The sequence below is a fragment of the Portunus trituberculatus genome, chromosome 37, assembly GCF_017591435.1.
Source record: "Portunus trituberculatus isolate SZX2019 chromosome 37, ASM1759143v1, whole genome shotgun sequence".
Lineage (NCBI taxonomy): Eukaryota > Metazoa > Arthropoda > Malacostraca > Decapoda > Portunidae > Portunus > Portunus trituberculatus.
The window spans coordinates 12500189-12526840 of record NC_059291.1 but is presented as its reverse complement, the minus strand read 5'-3'; the positions used below and the strand labels follow the sequence as shown (position 1 = coordinate 12526840).

The window sequence follows — 26652 nt, the reverse complement described above, 5'->3', positions numbered from 1 at the left end:
ATTAATATTTTGACTGGAAGGAAATGCAATACAGCATCTGCAGTTAAGATCTTGTATCTTTGTTATAGGGACAAAGGGATATTATCAATATTCAACATGACTTAAAAAATTAAAAATTTTCATATCTTATAAGTGTAACACACAAACAAATGTATTTTAGTTTGAAGTGCCTTATGCATAAGTGCTGTACTTCAGTTATCAAACACTATTATCATTTTAGAAGCAATCCAATTATAAATAAAAAATAAATAAATAAAAACATCCCTCTGTCCCAGACAATAAAAAATCTTTAGTACTGATCATGCCTGGTTCTTCCCTCATGCATCATACAGTATCATATACTATTCCAGTCATGCCATACAAGAAAATTATGGCACAACTGATGAATTCTGAACAAGTTTCTCAAGCACATTAGAAACACTACAATCATAATATAAATTCTAATTGGATTAAGACCATGGCCACTCCTTAACCCCTTCCTTACCGCAAGACTGTTTTGTGGTATGTGCGTACCACGCGCAAAAGTGACCTCGTGGTACCGCAAGATGCCGCCGTGGTATGTGCGTACCACACCAATACATTTCCGTGTATAACCGTGGCCTGAGTGCGGATTTTGCCTTTTTCATGCTCCACGTGGTTCACTATAAACAAACAAACACTGGAGGCGTTATTTTTAGCCACCCCAGCGTAACAAAACCTCCCCCCCCCACTAGCCAATTAATATTGGAGTTAATTTTTCATGCATAAACTATAAAGCCAATCACTATTCTTTGACATATATTATTCCCACAGTCCCCCCAAGAACATCAGTTCTCTAGTATCGGTCGTGGTGAAACTGTTCTATTGTCTCTAGTTAGAGATAATGGCGTCTGCTTCGTGTAGCAGCGATGAGGATTATCATGATTATGAGACAGATAGTGAGGATATACTGGAAGACTCTCCAGATTAATATGATTCAGACTATGATCCTGAAAAGAAATAGGAGAGAGTGATAGTGACAGCAGTGTTGAAACCCTCTCGGCAAGTGAGGGGGAGCAGCCTAGTTATGACTGCCTCAGGGCCACCCTCACCAGGTGCAGTGTGTGTGATGCTGAATTTATGATTAGTGCACAATTTATGATTATGTTTACGTTTTCTTTTATTAATAAAATGACAAAAATATGTTTAGAAAAAAGTACATAACACTGAGTTAGAAAGAAATATAATGTGTAGATCTGGCCGTGAGGCACGTGCGCACACAGGCAGGGGGCTGCAGTATAGGAAGGGAACGCTTTTTGTTTATATCAGGGGTGGCTGCGGTAAGGAAGGGGTTAAGGCTAAAATGCACTTCATTGGAAGTTGAGTCTTGGTGGTAATGTAATTGTAAAGTATAAGAAAATATATGTACAAGCAAGTACTGAATTAAACCAGGGAAACAATATGATGAAGCTGTAAGTGAAGCCAGTCAATGGAAGTTTTGGAGTGAGATGAGAACTAAGGCATATTGTAATGGCAGAACATGGAACATGTTGACTGTCCAACACATTTAATTCATAAGTTATATTTTTCACTAGGAGTTAATAATGGAATGATGTTATTGAATAATGATGAACAAATCCCTCTAAAATAAAGCTCAAAGCACTAAGGATATAATGTACCATCTACACACACTTGTCTAATGATGCAGTAGCAAAACAAATGGTTTACCTTGAAACTGAGACTTTAACTATGGCAGTGATGGAGCAGCCTGCAACAAGCAACCTCAGAGCGTGCAGTCATGCAGGCCAAGAGAGGTAGGGGAAGGCAGCGGGTCTGGCTCTGAGTCTGCCAGTCGCTCTGACAAGGAATCAGCACAGTAGTCACCCACATCATCATCCCAGCTGACGCTAGGCACCGGAGGACGGTAGCCACCTGTCACAACCCAAAAACACCTTGTTGATAACTCTCTACCAATTTTTCTATCAAAATTCTGAGTTCTTGCATGAGGGAGGGAAAGATGAGTCTGTTCAAAGCAGAAGCAATATGATATGGCATGGCACACTCATTAAGTTTGTTCGTTCTCTCTCTCTCTCTCTCTCTCTCTCTCTCTCAAGACTGTTCCCCAGTTTATTCTTACTTTTCTTACATAACATTGTCAATCACAAGCTTGTTACCATTCACAAACACTTGTATTTCCAGCAACTTTATCCTTTTCCTTGATGTTACACTTGAAGCCTAGTCTTACAGCCATTGATATGAAATTCCCTCACGTATTCAATTTTTGCTACTACAAATAAAGCCTGTTTTAATCCCTTCTCAATATTCCCAAGAATCTATGTTCCTCTTCCTATCTAATGAATCACACCTGCCTCTGAGGATCCCTTGTCTGGTACATAGATAATAAAAACAAATTAGTCTGACCAATGCAAACAAGATGTATTCAAATTTTTTAGACATTTTCACCTGAGAGTCCAGCACTGTTGGACACACTCTCCACTGAATCATTGCTCCCCTCAGTTAGATTATTAGGTGGTGGTGGAGGAGTGCGCCTACGCCGCTTCAAGTCACTCAGGGGTACAGGGAGACCCCCAGGGAAGGCTCCCCCACATGCCAGGGCCTCATCCACCTCCAGCCACTGCTTGGTGATGGTGTTCCTGTTGGACAGAAGTTGCTTATAACAAAGCATGTATCATCGATACTATAACAAAGATTGCAACCTCACCAATATCAAGAAATGCAATATAGAAATGCTTGAAAATGTAATTACAAGTTTATAACAATGGCTATTAAGCTTGGTCATATTTAAGTCAAGGAATTCCTACAAGTATTGGACCAGTTAGGGAAAATATATTTAGAACTGAAGAGAAGGAATAAGTAATTGTTGGTCTGAGAGGGAAAATTACCATAAAAGATGTTCCTGGGGGAGAAATAGGCACAAATAAATTGAAGAAAGAAATCATCATGCAAGAGGAGTTTGGGAATGAAATATTCACAAAGGAATTTGGGGGGAAAAAAAAAAAAATTGCGCAGATGAAGAAGAGTAATAATTGCACACAGGAATTGGGTGAAAAAACACAAGAGAAAGTGAGTACCTGGTCTTGGTGAGGATTGGAGCTGTATGGTCATCATTACTGTGGATGTTGAGGGAGTACAAATTGGCCAGATGCTTCAGCTGGTCTCGGTCCTTGTCTGTCATCGGTCTCAATCGCAACTCTGATTGTAGTGGATCCTGTGATTAAGGATCTTCAGTCAAGCATATTATGTATAATTATTTTCATAATATATTTCACAACCTTTGAACAAATTTAGCACACGTGAGGCAGTGTTACTGTAGGAAGCTGAAGTTGTGTGTAGCAAAGAGCAAACAGATGAGATACAGTAGGAATGTAGGTGCAAGAGAAGGTGCTGACAGATGAGGAAAAATAAATAAAAGTTTTTGATACTTTCATGTGAACATTATTAGAAATACATCTCAGGATGGAAGAAGGAACAAAGATTTTAGGAGTGCTAAAGGATGTTTGTAAAAATGTGAAAGTAATGGTAATATTTGAATAAATTGTTGCACCAGTTTTTCTGTGTGGCTGTGATGAATGGCAGCGTCAAGGAGCACAGTAATGCTTAAAAACAAGAAAAAATTGAGGTATAGGATAGACTGACAATATATATTATATATGTGTGTGTGTGTGTATATATATATATATATATATATATATATATATATATATATATATATATATATATATATATATATATATATATATATATATATATATATATATATATATATATATATATATATATATATACACAAAAATAAATAAATAAATAAGAAAATAAAACAGGCCCACTTGAGTGGCTGAAGACAGTTACAAGAGGGGAATTGATGATGAAAAGCTTTTGATTCCACCCTATCTAATAAAACTGTGTGAGTGGAACGGCCCCTAAACATGCGGAGTACTTCATACATGGGCGGATAAGGCTCTTGTACAGAGTTAGCAGTTGGGGAGATGAGAAAAAACGGTGGAGACACATCAAATTTCATAGAAGCTGTTTTAGCAAGGGATGAGATGTGAAGTTTCTAGTTTAAATTATGAGTAAAGGATAGGCCAAGGATATTCAGCGTAGAAGAGGGGGACAGTTAAGTGTCATTGAAGAAGAGGGGACAGTTGTCTGAGAGGTTGTGTTGAGTTGACAGATGGAGGAACTGAGTTTTTGTGGCATTGAAAACTACTAAATTTTCTCTGTCCCAATCAGAAATCTAAGGCATCACTGTTTGATCTGTTGACTTCCTGAAGGATTGGTCGTCTCTGAAAGAACATTGAAAGATGTAGGTATAGTGGTGTCATCAGTGTAGGAGTGGATAGGGCAAGAAGTTTGGTTAAGATCATCAATGAATAATAGGAAGAGAGTGGGTGACAGGACAGAACCCGGAGGAACACCACTGTTAATAGATTTAGGAGAAGAACAATGGCTGTCTACCACAGCAGCAATAGAATGGTCGGAGAGGAAACTTTAGATGAAGTTGCAGAGAGAAGGATAGAAGCTGTAAGAGGGCAGTTTTGAGATCAAAGATTTGTGCCAGACTCTATCAAAAGCCTTTGATATACCTAACACGACAGCAAAAGTTTCACCGAAATGTCTAAAAGAGGATGACCAAGACTCAGTAAGGAAAGCCAGAAGATCACCAATAGAGCGGCCTTGATAGAAGCGATCAGATAGAAGATTGTGGAGTGACATGTTTAAGAATCTTCCTATTCAGGATAATTAACTTTAGACAAGCAAGAAATTAAAGCTACAAGATGGTAGTTTGTGGGATTAGAATGGTCATCCATTTTAGGAACATGTTGAATGTAGGCAAATTTCCAGCAAGAAGGAAAGGTAAAAGTCGATAGACAGAGTTTGAAGAATTTGGCCAGGCAAGGATAAAGCAGGGAAGCACAGTTTTTGAGAACAATAGAAGGGACCCCATCAGGTCCATAACACTTCCAAGGGTTTAGGCCAGTGAGGGCAATGAAAACATCATTACAAAGAATTGTAATCAAGAGAGGGAGGAACAAGTCCAAAATCAACCAAGGTAGAGTTATTAGCAAAGATTTGAGAGAAAAGTTCAGCTTTAGAGATGTGAGTGATGGCAGTGAAGCCATCAGGATGAAATAAAGGAGGGAAAGATGAAGAAGTAAAGTTATTGGAAATGTTTTTGGCCAGATGCCAGAAGTCTTGAGGGGAGTTGGATTTTGAAAGATTTTGACATTTTCTATTTGTGAAGGAGTGTTTGGCAAGTTTAAGAACAGATCTGGCACGATTTTGGGCAGAAATATAAAGTGCATGAGATTCAGATGATGGAAGGCTCAAGTACCTTTTGTGGGCAACCTCTCTATCATGTATAGCATGAGAACAGACTGAGTTAAACCAAGGTTTAAAAGGTTTAGGTTGAGAAAAAAAGTGAGGAATGTACACTTCCATGACCATCACCTCTGTAATGCTTTCAGCACTCAAGAGATGAGTCTCTCACACGGAAACAGTAATCATTCCAGGGGAAATCAACATAATACCTCGTGAGGTCTCCCCAATTGGCAGAGGCAAAACACCAGAGGCATCTCCACCTTGGGAGATCCTGAGGAGGGATTGGAGAAATAGGACAAGATACATATATGAGGTTGTGATCAGAGGAGCCCAACGGAGAAGATAAGGTAACAGCATGAGCAGAAGGTTAGAGATAAGGGAAAGGTCAAGAATGTTGAGAGTATCTCCAAGACAGTGAAGAATACAAGTAGGGTGTTGCACCAGTTGCTCTAGGTCATGGAGGATCGTAGAGTTAAAGGCTAGTTCACCAGGATGGTCAGTGAAGGGAGAGGAAAGCCAGAGCTGGTGGTGAACATTGAAATCTCCAAGGATGGAGATCTCTCTGAAAGGGTAGAGACAGAATGTGCTCCACTTTGGAAGTTAAATAGTCAAAGAATTTACTAGTCAGATGAGTTAGGGGAGAAATAGACAGCACAGATAAATTTAAGTTAGAAAGTGACTATTGAGTCAAAGCCAGATGGTGTAAAACTCGGAAGATTCGAGTGTGGGCATGAGAGCAAGTTAAGTTGTTGCACACATAGACACAACATCCAGCTTTAGAACAAACCTGAAGATAGAGAATATAGGAGCGAACAGAAAAGGGGTTACTGTCAGTTGCCTCAGACACCTGTGTTTTAGTGAGGAAGAGGAGATGAGGTTTAGTAGAGGAGAGGTAGTGCTCTACAGATTGAAAATTATCTAAGATGGCCAATGTTGCAGAAGTTAATGAAAAAAAAGTTGAGGGAGGTGTCAAGACATTTTGGATCAACATCGATAGAGCAGTCTAACTTGGGGACTCCGAGGCTGATGTAGGAGTCAACATTTTTTAAATTTTAAGTGTGTGTGTGTGTGTGTGTGTGTGTGTAGGAAGTGCTTGTAGTTTTGTATGAAGTGGGAGAGTTACCTTTTGAGAGCAGGCTGTGACTGCCCCCTTGAGTTGTGAGACACAAAGGGATACGTTCAGCGAGTTCACAGCTAGCTTTCATAGTAATTTCACAGCACACCCCCTGAACTGATCCAGACCAGAACTGGGCAGACCATGAATGGTCCAGATCAGAACTGGTGCTATTCAACATCGTTGAGTAAATTATCATTTCAGTAGGTGTCTAATATATACATAATTGCTACTATCCCTCTCTCTCCAAATACTGAAATAGAAATGCAAAACTTTTTATTAAAAAAAAAAAAAAAAAAAAAAAAACATACCTGAAGAAATCTAGAAACTTTGTCATTTACAGAAGACACAATGCTGAACCCTGGCTTTCTATCCCTCAGTCTCCGGCGCCCGGCCCGGATCTCTCGTCTCTGTGAGGCAACTCTGAATTAGAGTGTGGCATTCCTTCAATTGCAATCCAATACACACATACACCCACTTTCCAACTCCATGAAGACATTACAACTCTATTCAGAATACAAGTGATTAATTAACCATTACCTCAAGTCTCTTAAAAAAAAAAAATTCAAGTTACGTTATCAAAATCCTTAATGTCTTAAAAATTGTTTAGGTTTCTATACATCTAAAAAATCTAAGCTGTACTTGCACTTAACATGCAATAATTATGAAAAATATTGGCAAAAACTTTCAGCATTATACAAGCTGAAGACAAAAATTTTACAATATTCACTCCACTGCAGTGAAACTAATGCAAGGTCAACAATACCTCACATTCTTACTGGCTAATTTGTGTAATCTGAAACAAATGGTGGCAACAGTCTGCCAATACTCACCAAAAGCCTCTCTCTAAGCTTTTGGAATCTGAGTCTGCAAGCCTGTTGGTTCTCCACAGACATTGTCTCATACCTCTCTTTGAACAGAGCCTGCAAAGGGAAAGAGGGAGGTGCTCTGGCTGTTTTAAGTGACCCGTGGTTAAGATGAAATGTTCTTAACTATACACTCCTCTCATGCCTCACTGTTTATTACTTACAAACTGTACAATTGGCTCAGCATGTTCAAAGGACCAAACATTGTCGTCAAGGCAGATCATGTAATAACAACAACCACTTTTCTGAAAGACCAGTTTGTCTTCTTGTCATATATATATATATATATATATATATATATATATATATATATATATATATATATATATATATATATATATATATATATATATATAAACACCTAGTTTTCCTCTAGATTGTTTATGTATCATATTTAAACTTAATAAACAATTACCAATAACCTTGAAAGTGATTATTTACTTATGCTACAATGCTCAATGTACATCTAAACCTGTTCAAATATTGCAATATAACCATAAGTTTGAAACTGTTCTTTTACTAAAAACAAAATCAATTACAGATTTAGCCAGGCTTCTTGCAGCAACAGCAGCAAAGTCTTGCTGCAAGGCAATGGTTTGTTAGATCCCTCTGAATCTACTAAGCCAAAAGTACCACAAATACAAGGAAGCAATCCCTGGCAAGAAGACAGTGTTGGTGCACTCTTCAGGAACACTAAGTTCAACTGAAGATATGTACTGCCCACAATAATGTTCAAACATTCCCAACAAGCAGACACAACAGTTCTGTTTCAGCTATGAAACAAAGTTATAGTCTTCCAACTTTCATCTGCAAGAATGAAACCTTTAAAAATACAGAAATATAGTAAAAATCTATTCAAACCTTGAAGAAAAACAGCTCAGAGAAATGGGCTTCTAAAATATTATCACATAAGGCTTCATCTTCTGAACAAAAAATGTGTTTGCAAGGTATTGTTCCATACTGGTCCAATACAGATACAGCAAGATAATGGCAGATATGGTACCTGCCTACTTCAAGTATTTTACATCATTATTATTGAAATTGGCCAAATTCTCTTATTTCTCTGATGGTTGTACATCAAGCCTTTCATTTAGATCAGTAGCAAAAGAATGCACTTTTCCCTTAGCAACACTCACAACTATTAGTCACAATGCGACTCAACACTGCTGAGCACACACAACACAATGGATTAGATTACACCAGTCTAAAAATGATTAAACTACTTGTCAAGACTTTAATGCCTGCATGATCTGCATATCCTTCAATATTAGAGAACATAGAAGAAAAAGGTTAATTCATATAATATCCACATAGGTCTGTCCACAAAGTATCCAGCTATTATCATTATTTTGAGAAATGGAGTGCACATCTATAATGGAACTTGGCAATCTAATAGAAGAAGACCATACTGTGCAAGTGAATAAATATACTGCCACTGGGTTATTCAGTCAACAATGAGATGCTGCAGACTAAGTTTGTGTAGTATGTAAGTTAATACTGAATGGTTGGAAACTTTCTGGACAAATCTCAAACAAACTAATTTTAGTGAAGAAAGGCCAAGAATAACTGTACCACTAAATTCTGTGAGTATTACATTACAGCTGCAACACTCAGCTTCTGCCAGACTTTGGGGGATTCCAATTTTCATTTATTTATTTATTTTATTTATCATTATTATTATTATTATTATTATTATTATTATTATTTATATTTTTTAGCATTATTGCAACTCTATACCTCCTGTCCATGTGCCTTAACACCTGCAACAATTGTTGACCCATTCTGCATGGCCAAAGGTTCTGTCTAATTTTTCAAAACTTTTCATGTCATGAAATCCAAGTTTTTGTTTCTGTTGGCAATTACTGTAAAAATTATAATTGATAACATCAAAATATACTCTAGTCTTTCATATTAGGTTGGATTTTCTATCTATCAGCATTAGTAAAGCAGTAGATCTGGAGCTTCATTGGGTTAAAGACCAGTTAGTCATGTCCCAAGCAGCTGCCACAAAGTGAAAGCCACAGGTCTTGGGTATATCAACACATGTAATGAATGATAAAGCCATCTTATGACTGGTTGAGAGATTTTATACACCTGCTGATAAATATTCTGGATTGCTGTGTAAATCAGTAACCCATGAAAATCAAACAAGTACTGTATTGTAGGTCAACTCATTATACAACAAAATTACAGTGGTGCAGTGAAATATAAGTCACAGCAAGAGAGTTTTTCCACAGGTAGTCACACAACAGTTGAGCAGTTTGTTTTAGGCATATGTAGGATGAATCCCTTGACCCCAAAGACTGGACTGACACACAATCTCATCCTCCTCAACAACAGCATTCATATCAGCTGTACCAGCCATATACCTTAGCTGAAAGGGACAGGCCGAACTCATCATTCCACCAGGAGAGACGGTTTGAAGGGTTCCTTTGTCGTGTGGAGCTTGGAGCACCTGGCACACCATACACAGGGTCTGGCTCAGCAAACCAGTCACTCTGCTCATCATCTGCTTCTCGGCCTTCATCACAGGTGTAGATGCCTGTCTCACTTTCACTGCTGCTCTCACTACTGCTGTGCTCCCTGCAATACTCATCATGTGAGAACTAGGTAATGTCTGCATGCAAAACCACCGCAATAGCCATGAAACTTTAATGACTGTGTAACATCATGACTGCCACCTAAATTACACTGTTTACAACTGACAAAGCCGTCATTCAGCAACAGCACAGGGCAAGAAGCTTGGCATACATACATGTTGGCCTCATCAGAGTAATCATAGTCCATATTGTTCTCTGTGCCAGGCTGGGATGACCGATGCATCCGAAGACTGTGAAAATGGCTGGTGGAAGATCCATGCCGCTTGCTGTGGGAAAGATGGTTGCTGCTGCACCACTCCACACTCCGCTCACGCCCTCTCTTTCGCTTGCCTGCTGAGACGGCCAGGTACCTTGGGATGCAAAAGGCAGTAATCAAGGAGCTTTTATTCCCTGAGGTTTCTGCTCATAAGATACAGGTCAAGCTTAATGTTTTTCAGGCACTTTATCATTTCCTTGGTGGGGGAGAATGGAGAGGTGAGTGAGCTAAAGACTAAGTTCCCACAATCAGACTCAAAACCTAAATAAGATTCACAATAAGGAGTGTTGGCTAGTGCTTGTAGGAAAGAAATATTAATTACCATGGATGATGGCAACAAGCTAGAGGACACTGAAGTTGGCAGAATGATGAGCAAATTTTGCAGGTGCATAGATTGACAAGTTATTGTCAAATGACAAAAGTTGACCCATGTAAAGACAGAATCTGATAAAGTTGTGGTAATAATGATCATAAGTGAAACTAATAAAAATGCTAAGATAAACATTTCAAAATATCATAAGACAGTAATAGCAATGCTGACTAAAGGAAGCCCAACTCACCTGTTCTCTGAGTCCAGTGATGGGCGGAGTACTTTTTTCTTGCGGGTGTTGGAGGAGGCACCAGGCAGGCCGGCAACAGCCACAGTGGGTTTCGCCATGGGGAGTGTGGATGGGTTGGTGGGGGGACCAGGGGGAATGGAGGTGGAAGGGACATCAGGGTCTAGCGCCATCCTCTTGCACTTCCTCTTCCTGTATAAAAAAATGTTGACACTAGAAACAATTAGGAAACTTCCAACTTCCATCTTTGTACCTTAAAATGTACTTATACAAAAAATTAACACTTATGGTGCTTGTATAAATGCACAAGCCAGTGTTATGAAAAAGGAGGGATGTACATCATTATTATTCAGACTTAAGAATTAAAAATGTCATAAAATTCCCATACAGAACATTCAATAATGCTGGTGTCTCCTGCATGGAAATACAAACACATCATAAAAAAGAATAAGCAGATTTTTACTTTCATCAAGAAGAAAAATTTTGACAAGTTATTTTGAGCTTGCAGTCACTTTCTCTTACTAAATACCATCATACAGCTCTATGAATGTAATAATAACAACAAAGATGAATATCTGTGCTACAGTTTGATGATTTAGTAATTAAGGCTGATCTATGAAAAATTAGAATCTACCTTTCAAAACAACAACAAATTATGCATGTTATCACAATGGTTAAATGTTTACCTCACTGAAAAGGATCAGATATGCTCATAAATGCAAATGAGGATTTCTCTTAACACCTCAAAACTTTCAGAGAGAAATTAAATGGAAAACCATGTACAGTGGAGACTCAATACTCGAACTTAATTAGTTCCAAATGGCTGTTCGAGTATTAAAAAGTTTGACTATTGATACCTATAAATCAGGTAATTCGTTCCAGCCATTGCCAAACCTAAGTTTAGAAAAAAGCAGTGGTTTAATTTTGCAGTCGCCGCTAGCATAAGTGCACAGCAGGGTTAGCCTGTCTTTTATGGGCTTGTTTCCTGGCAAACACTTCTCATCCTTTGTTATATAGATGAGGCGTGTTATGCCAGAGGGGCGTAACTCGAAAAAAGCTGTTTTGCGTAAAACGCGTCTAAAGTTAGGCGGTAATAACTCGTATGGAAATGGAAAAAATGCATTACTGTTATATATCTAATGATTTGTCTGCTCAAAATCTATTAATCTATGCACAATTTGAGTTTTTTTCGTGTGTTTTGCTTTTTGTACGTTTGTCTTTCTGTCACCCTATTGCGTAGCCAATCCCAAAATATTGAATGATTGTAATATTTTACTGTATGAATGAAATTAGACTATAACATAAGTATTGTGCCCAAATTCTGTCCTTGTATGTGCGAATCCCAGTTTTTTATGATTTTATTGAATTAGAACCTGCCGTTTTGTAGTCACGCTTATGTAGCTCTCCCCAGTCTCTTTGTTTCTTTGCCACAGTCTTCTTCCACAGCTCGAGCTTGGCCACACGTTTACGGGAGGTCGAAGGGGCCTCCCCTTCTACACTGCTATCACTATCACTCATCCGTCGATGTATATAATCCACGTAAATCCACAATAATATGGGGACAAAAGAAAGAGTAATCCGGCGCGTAAGTTTGAAGGGAGGCACTGAGCGCGACTGCGAGGCAGCATGGGCTGGCTGAGCTATGATTGGACGGTACGGGGGGTGTGTGCCAGCCGTGCTCTGCTATTGGCTGCCAGTTCCGCCCTTCTGGCGTTCCAGGCCAAACCTAGTCAGTACTTTCTCACGCGTATAAACAGGATTTTAAACCCTCATCGTACAGGCTTCATAGGGACTGATTTTGCTTGGGAAATCTCACCACAGGCTAAGTTGGGGCCTCTGGTGGCTGCATCCATAACTAACTCAAAAAGTCCAGATTGTTAGTTATGCCCCTCTGGCATAACATGCCTCAAATCATGTTTGGTAGTTTTTTTTTCCAAAACAAGCCAGTTTCATCACAATTAACCCCTAAAACAGGGAATGTTGGGAATTTTAGCTCGCGCTAATTCAGGAGGTTTGGCGAGACACACACAAAATAGCCTGTATTCACATACTGATTACACTTGGAAATTCAATAAACGAGTGAGAACAAATGGTGTTCTGTCCACAAGCAACTTTTCCTCTTTGCAATGCAAAACACCAAAGTCTCTAGATCAGGGGTTCTCAACCTTTTTAATCTTATGTACCCCTCGAAGTCTTTCAGTATTGATCACGTATCCCTTACCCACAATGCAGCGTCACGAAGGGTAAGAATAAATGCATGGTTTATTGACTTACTTTATTAAATTTAAATTGTGTTATATATGTGGAGCAGACAAAATTTTTAATTAATATTAGTATGTTTCTATGAGGTAGTGTCAATAGGAACTGGTACCTCGCAGGGAGAAACTACATGTGACTTACATTCAATACATTTACCAAAAAGGAACTATATCAGACAATTTTCGATCATTATGGCAGTGAGCTAGTGTTGCTTCCAGGTAGTTGCAACTTGTAACTAGTGATAGTGATAAATAAGTCACTGTGTGTGTGAATAACATATAAAATAATAAATCAGAACAAATATTATAGGTTTGCAAGGTTGTGTGACAACTGTAATCCATGAGAGCTTCCTCTCAAGTGATATAACTCCAAGAGTTTTCTTGTTAACGTTGTTAACGTGTCCTGGTTCTAGTGAAGGACACATCCAACCTAGCACATGTAGGCCACATTGTATACTACAAAACAAATTTGCAGCTATTGAAAACTGAAGCATTTTGAGAAACATGCCACGTACTCTCAAAATTCCTCTCACGTACCCCTGGGGGTACACGTACCCCAGGTTGAGAACCCCTGCTCTAGATGCTATGGTTACCAAAATATCACAGGTTGAATGAGATGGTATCATTGGTGTACATGGCCTTGTGTCTGATCGGGTCCAGCGGCCTTGGCTAGAGCGACAGAAAACACGCCCCTTCTATCCCCCCCCCTCTCTCTCTCTCTCAATCAATGAAAATGTTTGCAAAGTGATCTAATTTGTATATCTTTTGCAAAAAACATATATAAAATACATACAATACGAGTTGCTGGTGGTGGTAGTGGTGGAATGTCCTCCCCCCTCGGTGGTTGAACCTCCTATATCCATATCAGAGCCCAGAACATCACTATCGTTCCTCTCTATTATTGTAGAAACTGTTAATTCCAAAGCCCTTCTGATACCACTCTCATTCAAAAGTTGTCTCCCCGCAACATGGCAAGAGACCCAAGGTGTAGAAGTAAGACTCGCAGGAGAGGTGGCGGAATCGGACACCGTGAAATCACTGTCACTCTCACCATCCATTGTGGTAGTTGGTGACACAGTGACGTATAGCATTATGTTTACTCCTGACTTGGGGGCTCACCGTGCCTCACAACAGAATGAATTCCAGTTCTTTTCTTGAAATTCACAAACCACCCTTTACTTGCTTTAAAATCATATTTGGAGTCAGATGTAGTATCAGAAATAAAAGCACGATCCAGCAGCATAGCCTCTGACAAAGAATCACCAGCCATTTGCCTTTGGTTTATCCAATCAACAATTTTTCTATTTCTTCGCTTAAATTGCCTTTTCACACCAATCGCCACATTAGCTCTTTTAATGAGCTGTCTTTTTCAATATTGTGGCTACTGTAGATTTAGCCATACAGTACTCAGCTGTAAGGTCAGTTATTCTTCCTCCTTTCTCGTATTTATCAATAATCTCCTTTTTCCTTTCGATGGTTGTCACTACATTCTTTCTTGTAGGCTTATTTTCACCACTAACAAGCCTCTTCGGTGCCATTGTAAGCTTCTAAATGCAAAGAAAAAAAATGCAAAGAGAAAGCACAAGACAATGTTATTCTTACGACAGCAAAGGATAAACTGGCTGTGGTGCAGCGGTGGACCAGTGGGGCGCGTGAGGTGGCAGGAAGGGAGAGACCCTTTATTTACAGCCATGTGGATGGACATTCGACTAATAGGTATTTTTTCGAGCATTAAGTCGAACTTTTGCGTTTGACTATTGAAAAGTTCGACTATTTAGACGTTCGAGTATTGAGTCTCCACTGTACATCAATTTTGGATTTGAAATAATTATCATAAAAAATCGTCAAGCTAACTGCTGTTTCAATCAAGACTGTGCATGTGGTATTTATGTATGTGAAGGAAACTGCTTGCCTCTTTATACCTTGAAGGGGTCACACTGTTATCACACCTCACTTTGGAGACTCAGGAGGAGGATCAACTGAATGGTGGAGACATTTAAATTTCAACCTGTTTGGTAACCCAAAACTTCTTTGGCATCACCTCTCTAGCCTTACCACCTAACAGCGGCTGTCCAGAGAGTATGAAGTGATATAAGGAAGGAAATGACAACAGCAACTGGGATATTTGCTATGGGATGAGTTGCCAGTGATCACCAGCTGTTTTAGTGTAAGGTTAAGTAAAAACTACCATAGTTCTGTGGAATGTGTCAAAGTGGCATTCTGAAAACCATGTCTTGTAATAAATCTTAATGCATTATACTTAAATGTTACAAAACATTGATACTAAGTGTTTATGCTAACAGTATTCTAGGGATCTAGTGATGCATATTCCACAGAACAGTTATCATAAGTAAATACTTGCAACTATGCTTGGTGCTTTCACATTTTCTTATAATCTCCTACTATAGTTAAAAAAAAAAATTTACTTTTTTTTTGCTGAACCTAATGTTTTATGTGACACATTCCCTAGTGTCAGACAAGTATTATTTGTGCCAACAAAATATTGTCTCAGCCAAAACCATATGGAGACAAAAGGTCTTTAGCCAATACCAGACACATCAACTTCTCTAAAACACCCAACAAACCTGAGGTGGGAGTTATGAGTTTCTAATGCTGTTGTTGTAAAACCACAGTTTAAACATGTCTTGTGGATGACTGCATGAACATATCAGGAAAGAAGAACCAAGGTGTGATAGAATGAGTTGTATCTCTAAAGAAGGAGGCAACTTAGGGAAGACATTAGGAGACAGATGTAAATAGACAAACAGCAACTCAGGGAAAACGTTGAGAGTTTGGAGACATGTCAAGAGGCAATCTTCAACAATCCCCACTAAGATTTGGCATCAACAGTACATAGATGTCTCTTTCATGTGTGTCAGGATTTATATATGGATATGTTAATTGTGTCACTTAAATAGATAAACAAAGTTCATAGACAGGAAAAAATAGTGTTTGTCCCAAAGTGTAAAATCCAATACAAAAGACAATGTGCATAATATTTGGCTCATTTTGTCATATTTCTTGCTCTCTGCTTGATGATGGCCAAAAATGTGCTTAATATTTTATTAGTTGTTTTGGCAACAATCAAATAATGTAAGTTTTTTTTTTTCCACCTGGCCACAATTTTTATGCAAAATTCAGTTGGCTAATAAATATAGTAAGTACAGGTTGAACCTCCCAAATGCGGCAACTGCCGGACCTGAGGCTTTCCAGATTATAGAGATTTCTGGATTACAGGTGGTCCTTAAGTAAGCACCCTGAAACAGCCTGCAAAGACATAGTCAGCCTGCATAGAAACTGTAACATTGTTTTAATATGATATATGTTAGCTGTACAAGTAAATATACAGGCTGAAGGATACAGAAAGACACATGATAAAAGAAAGAAATAACAGCGCTGCTGCATCATAGCAGTGTTCTGGCAAACTTACATTATTCCGGGAAATTTAAATCATTCCTCTAACTAAAATTATGCTAGATTATAGGATTTGAAGGATTACAGAATTCTAGATTTGGGAGGTCCAACCTGTAGTTTTTTCAGACCATAGTGAATGCCTCTATAGTGGGAGTACATCATGAAAGACTCCAATGAAGGCAAAGATAAATATGGTCCTCATTACAGAAAGAATGCACTGGAGTATCATTTTTGTGGGATGAAAAGTGCAAGAGTAGTAAGGATAACATGTACAGTGAGGCAAATGAAGTATGCCTTTCTTGATTTAAGTTCCTGATCATTTGGAGATGATGAATGAGAATGAAAGTGTTAAATTCTAAGAGTTGACAAATGTTTGTAAATGAGGGAGAAAATAGATGGATGTTGGGGAATATGAAAGATAGAGTACATGATGGAGACAAGATATATATGAACTAACTGGTAACTGGACAACATTAGAATGAAATAAAATTTATGACAGCTCAGTGGTTTATGTGCTTCCATGGGCCAAAATCTGTCTCTTCTCACACCACTCATATCACCAATATTAATGCAATAGTATCACATTCATAGGTATAAGTTTGAAATACTTCCTTAAGTTTATATTCCCTTTTAACCCTTAAAGTACGGGGAGTTGATTTAGCTACTTTCCATCTGTTACAGCGGGAAAATCACACCTGTTAAAAATGCTATAAGATTTTTTTCCTTTTAAAAGCATATTTCTCTGTGTTATTCTGAGTACAACAATGTAGTTTTCAACATGTTATGACCTCTTGAGATATCAAAAAATTCTCCCCAAACCCGTGGCAGAACCTGCCGCTAAGAAATACCCCCCAGGCTCCGATAATAGCGCGCGTGCTGTCTCTCTCTCTCTCTCTCTCTCCTTTTGGGCATTTGAATTTGATGTAAAAGTAGGAACTTTTGCACTTTCATGTCATGAAAATGCGAACTCAGATATAAGAAATGATGTGCAAAGCACAAAAAGAAAAAGAAACCACATATTACATTTATTATGGATTTCTATAATAATTGGAATCTGGCAATTCTTATTAGCAATGGGATTCACATGACTTGACCGACAAGCACAGTCCTGTACAGGTAACCATGGGTGACACACACACCAGCGCATTGCTCGAGGGGAGTAAGTGAGGAAGTTTATGAATGTCACTGTGAGGGTTGGTCTGTCTCCCAGATCACTATCAGAATCTCTACTGGAGTCTTCACTTTCTTCTGTCTCAATAAAAAAATCCCCGTCTTCATTTTCATCACTGTCCTCAATGTAACTACCAATTAACACTGACATAACATCACTCGGAATACTGTTTCCTCCCTCTGGGTCATGGGATTTGCCAGATGTCGGCTTGAAATGGGAAAAGATGACCTATTGTGTGGGAACATATGTCTCAAGGCTCAAGGAGGCGAGCGAGAAAAGTTGCCAGATACCTCCACTTGCCCCAGGACCCACGTATAGTGAGGGGGAGAGATTCAAACGTTTAGCGCAGAAAAATCATGATTCCCGGAACGATCTCCGCCTCTCCGCACGCGACGCTACAGTCGTCCCAAAATAATCACCGTACATTAAGGGTTAAACAAGGTATGTAATGTTTCAGACGATCTGTGTAACATACCATGCATCATGACTTAATTTGTGAAGAACACATTCCACATTCAATCAAGAGACAGTTGTGCAACAAAAATATATGAAACAGCTCATAACCAATACATTAAACAACACACACACAAATTTGAGAATAACACACAGATGAAAATCTTTATGCATCTTTTCATTTCACTTCCTCACTGAATGAGTTTTGAAATGGGAGAGTGGAGAAGCACTACACTCTGAAATGGCTCGATCACCCCAAGAGAAGGGGCGGGAGTGAGATGGTAAGAAGAATATACATGAATGGGACACATGTGGGTGTGAGCTGATGGCCCATGGTAAGAAGAGTTGAGAGAGAGAGAGAGAGAGAGAGAGAGAGAGAGAGAGAGAGAGAGAGAGAGAGAGAGAGAGAGAGAGAGAGAGAGAGAGAGAGAGAGAGAGAGAGAGAGAGAGAGAGAGAGAGAGAGAGAGAGAGAGAGAGAGAGAGAGAGAGAGAGAATGTATGCATTCATTAACAATATATCCTACTACGTGCTTGTACAAATTATCCCCTTCATATCATTAAAAATCCTTAATATGAAGCACAAATTACTTGAAATTTTAAATACCTCTGGCCTGGCCTCCCTCCAGGGATGGGAGAGCTTTGAGATGAATGGCTGGCAGGGTGCGGCCAGCTGTAGGGAATGAGTCTGAATGATGGAACTTTTATTTTATATATTTGTTCTTGTTGTTTTCTGAAATTTGTCAACTAATCAACGCTGTTTAACACTGACATCAGTAACTTGATAATCAACACTACAGCAGTAGTGGAAAGGAAATACATTGATGATTTTTTTCAATATCTTGATTGCTAACCACTTTACATGATGTGGTATAGAGATAACTTGTGGTTTCTTACACACAAACACAAACACACATGCACACACACACACACACACACACACACACACACACACACACACACACACACACACACACACACATACACACACCAGGGCATGATAGCAATACTGTAAATTACATTACAAAACTTTAACAACACAAGTCAGAGTACAAAGAGTGAATTTATCAAATGATGACATCTGCCAAACCTCTGCTTATACAAATATTATTCCAATTCAGACCAATAGTTAAGATGAAATGATACACATCTTTTGACACAAAAAGTATTGGTACTTGCAAGTGCACTCCATGGAGCACTAGCTCCCCCACCCCTCTCTCTTTCTCTGACAAGATCTGCCTGCTTCAAGTACACAGACAAACCATACATGCCTTCACACAAACCATACCAACATAATATTTAGTTCTGCCAGACAGATGAGAAATCATCATACTGCCAATTTGGAGTAAAGCAATAGCTTCAAAGCAAAAATTTCAGAAAAGCATCAGCAACGTTGATTTTTCATGGACTGACTACAAATGATAATATGCAGCTCTTGCTATCTTCTACTATGTTCACGTCTACTGCACCTCTGAGCCTAATGACTGCAGATCTCTCCTACTCCCTTACTGCACAACAGTACTTGTTTTCATCCTGAACCTGTCCATCTGCATCAATTAATAACTACTTTCATTCCTCAAGCTTCCCTTCATTTGAAATCTTTGGAATCTTTTTCCTTATCTTTCCACATACCCAGCAGAATATTCTCTCTCTCTCTCTCTCTCTCTCTCTCTCTCTCTCTCTCTTAATCTTGGGCCTTCATGTTCATCATTAATTACTATAAGGATTTCTGTAGGATTTCACCATCAGGAAGAAACATTTGTGGTGATAAATGAGTTTGATACTGTTTATAAGAAGAAAGAGACAAGGTTAAATGTGAGAAGGAAAGTGATGATTTCAACAGAGAAGAAAGAAAAAAGTTAAATGACTGAGTTAAGATGCTGCTGCAATAAGACTATAGGTTTAGGAGAAGAGCACTACTTCTACCACTGGGATAAAATTATGAGGCAGAACTTAACTCACAACTTTGGGGCCATGAGCCAACCACTGCATCCCAGTCACCAGATGGAACAAAGAGTGAATAAATTGGTTCAGGTCATCCATAAGAAGAGTGGTGTCACAAATAAAGTATATGCTAAAGTGTTAAAAAACAGGAGTGAGTAAGTTTGAAGTATTTTAGCTTCCTCCATTGTGAACAGAAAAGAGTTCTGCTGGGAAAGAAAGCAGTAACATCATAACCATAAGAACAGTGAACATGGAGGTGAAGTATATGCTAAGAAATGGCATACTAATTCTTACTCTGGTAAATACAAATAAGAAACGGGCATGGAACCACATGTTGTGGTTTCTGATCCCAAAGGTGGAAAAGAATGATTCAAGGGACTCCTATGGTGTATCAAACCAGAGCAGACCAAAGTGACATGTGGATGTGAAAGCTATGAAGTGGAATTGATAAAACGCAACACCTTTAGATGGTCAAATAAAGGGAATGAACGAATTAAATTATTAAGAAAATATTAAAGTGAATATGGATGAGAGCAAGATTATCATCAATAATGTTATAAAAGGTAGGTTCTATATTTTTTTCATCTAATACAAGCTCACAGAGCCACAGAGTCAAGTACAACTTGAACTTGTATGTCTATTTCTTTGGCATTTGGGCTCCTCCTCAAGAGTTGCTCCAGGCAAGAAGATTGGGCCAGCACCAACTGTCACTGGTGGTTTGCAGGAAATGGGTGTTGTGATGGGTGAAGATGTTAGATGACAGATGGAGCAAGATGTGAGAGCAGTGTTTGGTGCATCATGGAAGGGCACTGGTGTGCAGGGCTACATAATTTCTTTCACATGCAAGCCACTGTTACTCTGAGGTAAGTGAATAGCATTCAGAGGATATATCCTGATTCCAGGTAAACAATATTGTCTAACAATACTTGCTCAAATTATTTCAAAAGACTTGTATATATGAAATTGTTTCAAAAAGATTCATCACTGATAAAATTTCTCAAGTGAATTCCACTATACATAAACTTATTCCATTTGGAAATGAAGCAAAGAAGCAAAAGCCTACCAGCACACTACTCAGCCATGCCTTACTACTTTAGCTACCTGCCACTCGTGTGACAGCTGCCTGCACAGCAACTCAATGCATACTCCTCCATAATGTTTAAACAAAAGCCAAAGATGGTCATCAGAGACAGATTTTGATTGGCCAAGACTATCCTGTCACTAATCACTACAAATGTTGCAAATGACAATAACATGTAAAAGAAAAATGGGGAGACTGGCATGGGAAGCAGATAAAAGAGCTCAAAGCAAGAGTTACAAAAATTGCCCATAAACTCATCATTCAGCACATGTAAGTACATATTAATGTTTTATATTTGTCTACACTAGTTATTCAAGGAAATGTCAATGAGTTTTCCATTTGTTTCTGGCTTTACAAGGAAACCCTGGAGAGAATTCTCTATCTATATAGCATGTCTACTGTAATTAATCAATGAACAGGCAGCTCCAAGAACACCCAATACCTACCTGCGATTGTGAGGCCGTGCTGGTGAAAAGTTCTCATTGACAGAGTCTGACTCCACCAGGTTGGAGGAGGGGCGGTGGTGAGTGAGGAGCTGCGTGCGGTGCCGCTGCTCTGGTGGAGGACTCATGTCATCTGAGTCAGTGAGAGGGATGGATGACTTGTTATCCTGAGACAAGAGCACCTCACCAATGCTGCTTGAAGAGTCTTCACTCAAGCCGCGGTTACTTGACAGCCCTAGTGGAAAAGGTACTTGTTAGTCATTCATACAGGATCATGTTGTCTATTGGTCAGTTATCTTGTTTTCTATTTACCAGTTAGTTCTATTCTAGTAAGTATTCTCTTTGAAAAATTTGCTATGAGAGAAAGTAATTTAGTATTACAACTAAACAAGTGAAGCAGTTTCTCCCATCACTTGGAAGGAGATGTAAAGCCTATCCTTTACCGAGGTTGTTAGCTAACTTGGCTCGGCGCTTGTAGCCTCTCCTCTTGCGATGGTACTGTGGGAGCTGCGACTCATCCAGCGCATGGGAGAGGTCAGACACGAGGGCGTCCATCTTGTGACGCAGATTCGCCGCACTCACCACTCTCAGCCGGTCCCCATCTCCACTCGCCATACCACTGTGGAGGACAGCAAAGAGTAAGACAGAGAGTGAACAATTTGGAGGGAGGCATAGAGTAAGGACAAGATTTTGAAACACTTCTACCTACACCTCCACTATTTTCAATAGACACTAGTAGAAGTGACATGGGTTTTTGACGATGTTTTTACATTCAGTGACAGTAACATGACTTAAAGATCATTAGTAGGAGAAATACTCTTGAGAAACTTAAACGTAGAAAGTAGAACAAATGGTATGTTTTCAAGTAGAATACATGTAGCTATATAGAAGAAAGCAGGGAGCTAAGGGAGAGGGCATAACAAAATTTGTTCTCTAAAGCTCACATTTTTCCTGCATAACTGACAATCTCCTAATTAACTGCTACATTCACTGGCTCTCTGTCTCCCAGAACCACCAAACATTTTTTGGGGCAACCCACCACCACCAACACCCACCCATACACACATGGTACTATAATGCTAGATGAGCTAAAGCCAAGAAGAATAAGAATGTAGCTTGGAAGAAATTAAAGAAGCATCGAAATGAAGGCAATAAGAAGCAATATAAAGAGGCATGAAATTAATGTTAGAATAAGAAGGGAAGCAGAGAGAAAGTTTGAAAGGGATGTAGTAAGAGATGAGAAGAGGAACCTAAGTTTTTTACAAGCTCTGTATATCAATGGAAAGATAATGAACAGAGAGGCCATCATCAAGTTAATAAAGGGAAAAAGAATATATGACATAATGGAAGAAGTGAGTGAACTTATGAATGAGAGTTTTAATCAGTATTTAATGTAGGAGATTTCACAGAACTAAACAATGATGTGACATAAGAAAGGTTAAAGAACCTTATGGTGGAAAAAAACAGAAAATTTGCAAATTATTAGAGAAGGTGGATGTTAAAAAAAGCAATGGGACCAGATGGAAAGTCAGGATGGACACTGAGAATGTAGAGAACAGCTGGTGGAACCACTTTGGGATGTGTTCAACAGCCCTTTGATGGAAGGGAGAGTATCAAAAGAGCAAATATAATCCCAATATACAAAGAAGAAAAAAGACCGACCCCATAAATTATAGACTACTGTCACTAACTAGTGTTGTCGGAAAGATCTGTGAAATTGTGATCAAAGAAAAATAGGTGGAATATCTAGAAGAAAATTAAATTGTTTTAGAAAAGAAAGATCATGTATAATAACAAATCTATCCAATTTCTATACAAGAGTACTAAATAAGGTACAAGGAAGAGATGGATGGATTGACACTATTTGGATATCAAAAAGGCTTTTGACAGTACCACAGATAAGACTCTAATGGAAAATAGAACACACAGGAATATAAGGAAATATCTTAAGCTGGATGAGGAATTATTTAATAGGAAGAGTAATGAGAACTGTGGTACAAGACACCTCATCAAGCTGAAGCACAGTATCTAGTGGTGTACCACGGGGTTCAGTGCTGGCACCAATAATGTTTCAAATATATATTAATGACATATAAGAGGGTTTGAGTAGCTACATAAATTTGTTTGCGGATGATGTAAAACTCTTGAGAGTAATAAAGACCAATGAGGACTATGGAATTGCAAGGAGATATTGACAAGATCTAGGAGTAGAGCCAAGAGTGGAAATTAGAATTAAATGCTACGAAATGCCATGTGATGGAAATGAGCAAAAGTAATAGAAGACCTAAGTGGGAATACAAAATGGTAGAAGAAATTATAATGAAGAGGAAGGAAGAAAGTGATTATACAAAATGCCCTGACCCCAGAAAGACACATAAATGGGTTTTTACTTCAACATATAAGACACTAACAAATACTAGGGTAGTGTTTAATTAATTAAATGAATAAGAATAAAATGGAAAAAAAATCATAACAACTATGGTACAACCCAGACTTGAATATGCAGCAATGGTGTAGTCTCCAGATATGGAAAATGATATCATGAAATTAGAAAGAACTCAAAGGACAGCTATAAAGATGGTGTCAGAGATGAAGGACCTTACCTATGAAGAAAGGCAGAAAGAAATGGAACTACCAACTTTGAAAGATATACAGGAGAGAAATGATCTCATAACAATGTATAAAATAGTAAACTGCATGAAAAGATAGACAGACAAGACCTGGTATCACTGATAGAAGATAGAGATAGACCAACAACAGGACACTCCAAGATAATGAAGAGTCAATGTTTGAGGAACATAAAAAAGTTTAGTTTTCCATACAGAACGGTGGATATCTGGAACAGCTTGAGTGAAGAAAGAGATTGTAACACCAGAAAGTATGCATACATTTAAGGAAAAATTGGATAAAAGTACATATGGAGACAGGTCACTACGAGTCCTGCTCAAGGCCTGTAATATATAACTCGGTTAATACACACAAACACACTATTACAATTCCTTCACAGTACCAAAAACTTTTACCTAAGTACCAACTGAAAGTAAAAATAGAAAATAAATAAATATGTGGACAGGGCCATATTAGAGCAGTTAAGGCTATCTATTCATACAGTAAATTAGGAGAGTATGCATGCACACATGCATGTGTGCACGCATGCATGCACTCAAACTTAGAAACAATAAAAAATCTATTAAGAAACTTCTCCTAACCTTTGGTGTTTGAGGGGCATCATCTTGCAAGAGATTTACACACATGAAACAAGTATGCAGCATCCCTCCACACAGGCTCACAATGTACACAAGAATTATAATCTAGTTTTTCTTTATTTTGTTTCTCCACACCTTTCCTTGACTGTCATACATTCATAGCATATTCTGCTCAAAGCTGGTCTGATTATAAGAGAGAGAGAGAGAGAGAGAGAGAGAGAGAGAGAGAGAGAGAGAGAGAGAGAGAGAGAGAGAGAGAGAGAGAATTCTTCTCATATACAAACATATGACGAGGAAGAACAAGTAATAAATGACCTGTTGATTCTTGTGTGTGTGTGTGTGTGTGTATATATATATATATATATATATATATATATATATATATATATATATATATATATATATATATATATATTATTTATTTATGTGTGAGGTATATCACTTTAAAATTTCCCTAGTTTTCAAGGTATGGCGTCTCATCCATAGATTTCCTCACTAATGTCCACATTTGCTTTTTTCCCCACCCTAACACCCCACTTTCCCAACCAACTTATAAATGTATAAATAACTTGTATGTATATCCTTAAAAATATAAAACAAGATGAATAACCAATCGAAAACAAACATTTACATATATGTCTAAGTTTCTACCTACGTGTGTGACAAGACAGGACACAGCATGTCTAGTTCATAATACAACAAACAAAGAATTCTATAAGAAAAAAAGAAACGAAAACGGTAAAACGTGTATATATGTAACTTAGTCTGTGAGATATAACGATAGCAAACAAAAATACGGATGTGCGTAACAACGGGCGGTCAGGTGAAAAATAGAACACCTGTCAAGAGCAATAGATGACTTTCCAACACACAGACATTAAAACCACGAACACACGCACACGACACAAGGCAAATGAGAAGATACAACACCGATGAGATAAACAAAATGAAAAAACAACAACAACAATGCAAAACACCCAACCAAGTATACGAGAACAGAAGTGAGTGGGCTGAGGATGACAAGATGGAAGGAAGAAGAGGAACCTAACAAATACATTCCGGTAACTCATTCAACTTTTATATACACATGTTTCTAAGCACCGCACAATCTCAGACTCACCTCCATCCACTGAACAGCCACTACTCCAACATGCAAGGACTGCCACAGGACGCAGCAGCAGCCTGTCTATGAATTCACAGGAACGTCCACTACCATTGATCCCAAAACACAAGTCGTTCCAGCATTTCTTTACACGTGACGCCGCCAAAATAGGTTTTCACATTAATATATCCTCCCAAGGTGTACTTTTATAATCCTTAGGTGTGTAGTGTTATTTAGTGTTACTTTAGCTTTACTTGGGGGAATTTTGGTGAATGTACAAGGTGTATTTGGGTGTACTTGAGGTTTTCTGAAGGGTTTGCATGGTCGTGTCTCGCTGCCAAAATCAGCTGTTGATGTTAATAGTGGTGATTTTAAAATGTCTATATTTCTGCTCTCTTTAATTCATGTATCAATTCATTTTCATTTCTTCCTCTTCCCGCTCCTTCTTCTTTTTCTCCATACTGTTCATTCACTCAGTAGACATGTGGGTACTGTACGATACTGTATTGATATCGATTTCAATATCCCGTTCCTTGTTTTCCTTCATTCATTCGCTCATTCATTCATTCTCTGTTCTTACTCATCGTCAGATTCTTTCACTGAGGAACTTTGCAATGTGAGTATTGCATAATGACAGTCTTCAATCTTGTCTGCAGTGAATAGATTGACTGAAATAAAACAAAAAGGATATATATATATATATATATATATATATATATATATATATATATATATATATATATATATATATATATATATATATATATATATATATATATATATATATATATATATATATATATATATATATATATATATATATATATATATATATATATATATATATATATATATATATATACACTGAGAGAGAGAGAGAGAGAGAGA

The 26652-nt window shown here is 38.2% G+C and overlaps 1 protein-coding gene across 7 annotated transcripts in view; it reads right to left on the bottom strand.

Annotated features, from left to right (window-relative positions):
* LOC123514215 (G patch domain-containing protein 2-like) overlaps window positions 1–25939 on the bottom strand; it is a 29759-nt gene extending 3820 nt beyond the window's left edge. For 2 of the 7 annotated variants that reach the window (XM_045271898.1, XM_045271899.1), the window contains exons 1-12: window positions 25783–25939; window positions 21900–22075; window positions 21460–21691; window positions 18596–18661; window positions 10698–10907; window positions 10037–10231; window positions 9651–9864; window positions 7249–7338; window positions 6727–6825; window positions 3051–3187; window positions 2422–2612; window positions 1687–1890 (exon numbers count right to left, since the gene is read on the bottom strand). In XM_045271898.1, the coding sequence (XP_045127833.1) occupies window positions 1742–1890; window positions 2422–2612; window positions 3051–3187; window positions 6727–6825; window positions 7249–7338; window positions 9651–9864; window positions 10037–10231; window positions 10698–10907; window positions 18596–18661; window positions 21460–21691; window positions 21900–22071 (1755 nt within the window). In that variant the 5' untranslated portion in view covers window positions 22072–22075; window positions 25783–25939 and the 3' untranslated portion in view covers window positions 1687–1741. The remainder of the gene's footprint in view (window positions 1–1686; window positions 1891–2421; window positions 2613–3050; window positions 3188–6726; window positions 6826–7248; window positions 7339–9650; window positions 9865–10036; window positions 10232–10697; window positions 10908–18595; window positions 18662–21459; window positions 21692–21899; window positions 22076–25782) is intronic. The other 5 variants (XM_045271901.1, XM_045271904.1, XM_045271902.1 and 2 more) reach the window with 5 other exon arrangements.
* Window positions 25940–26652: the final 713 nt, after the last annotated feature.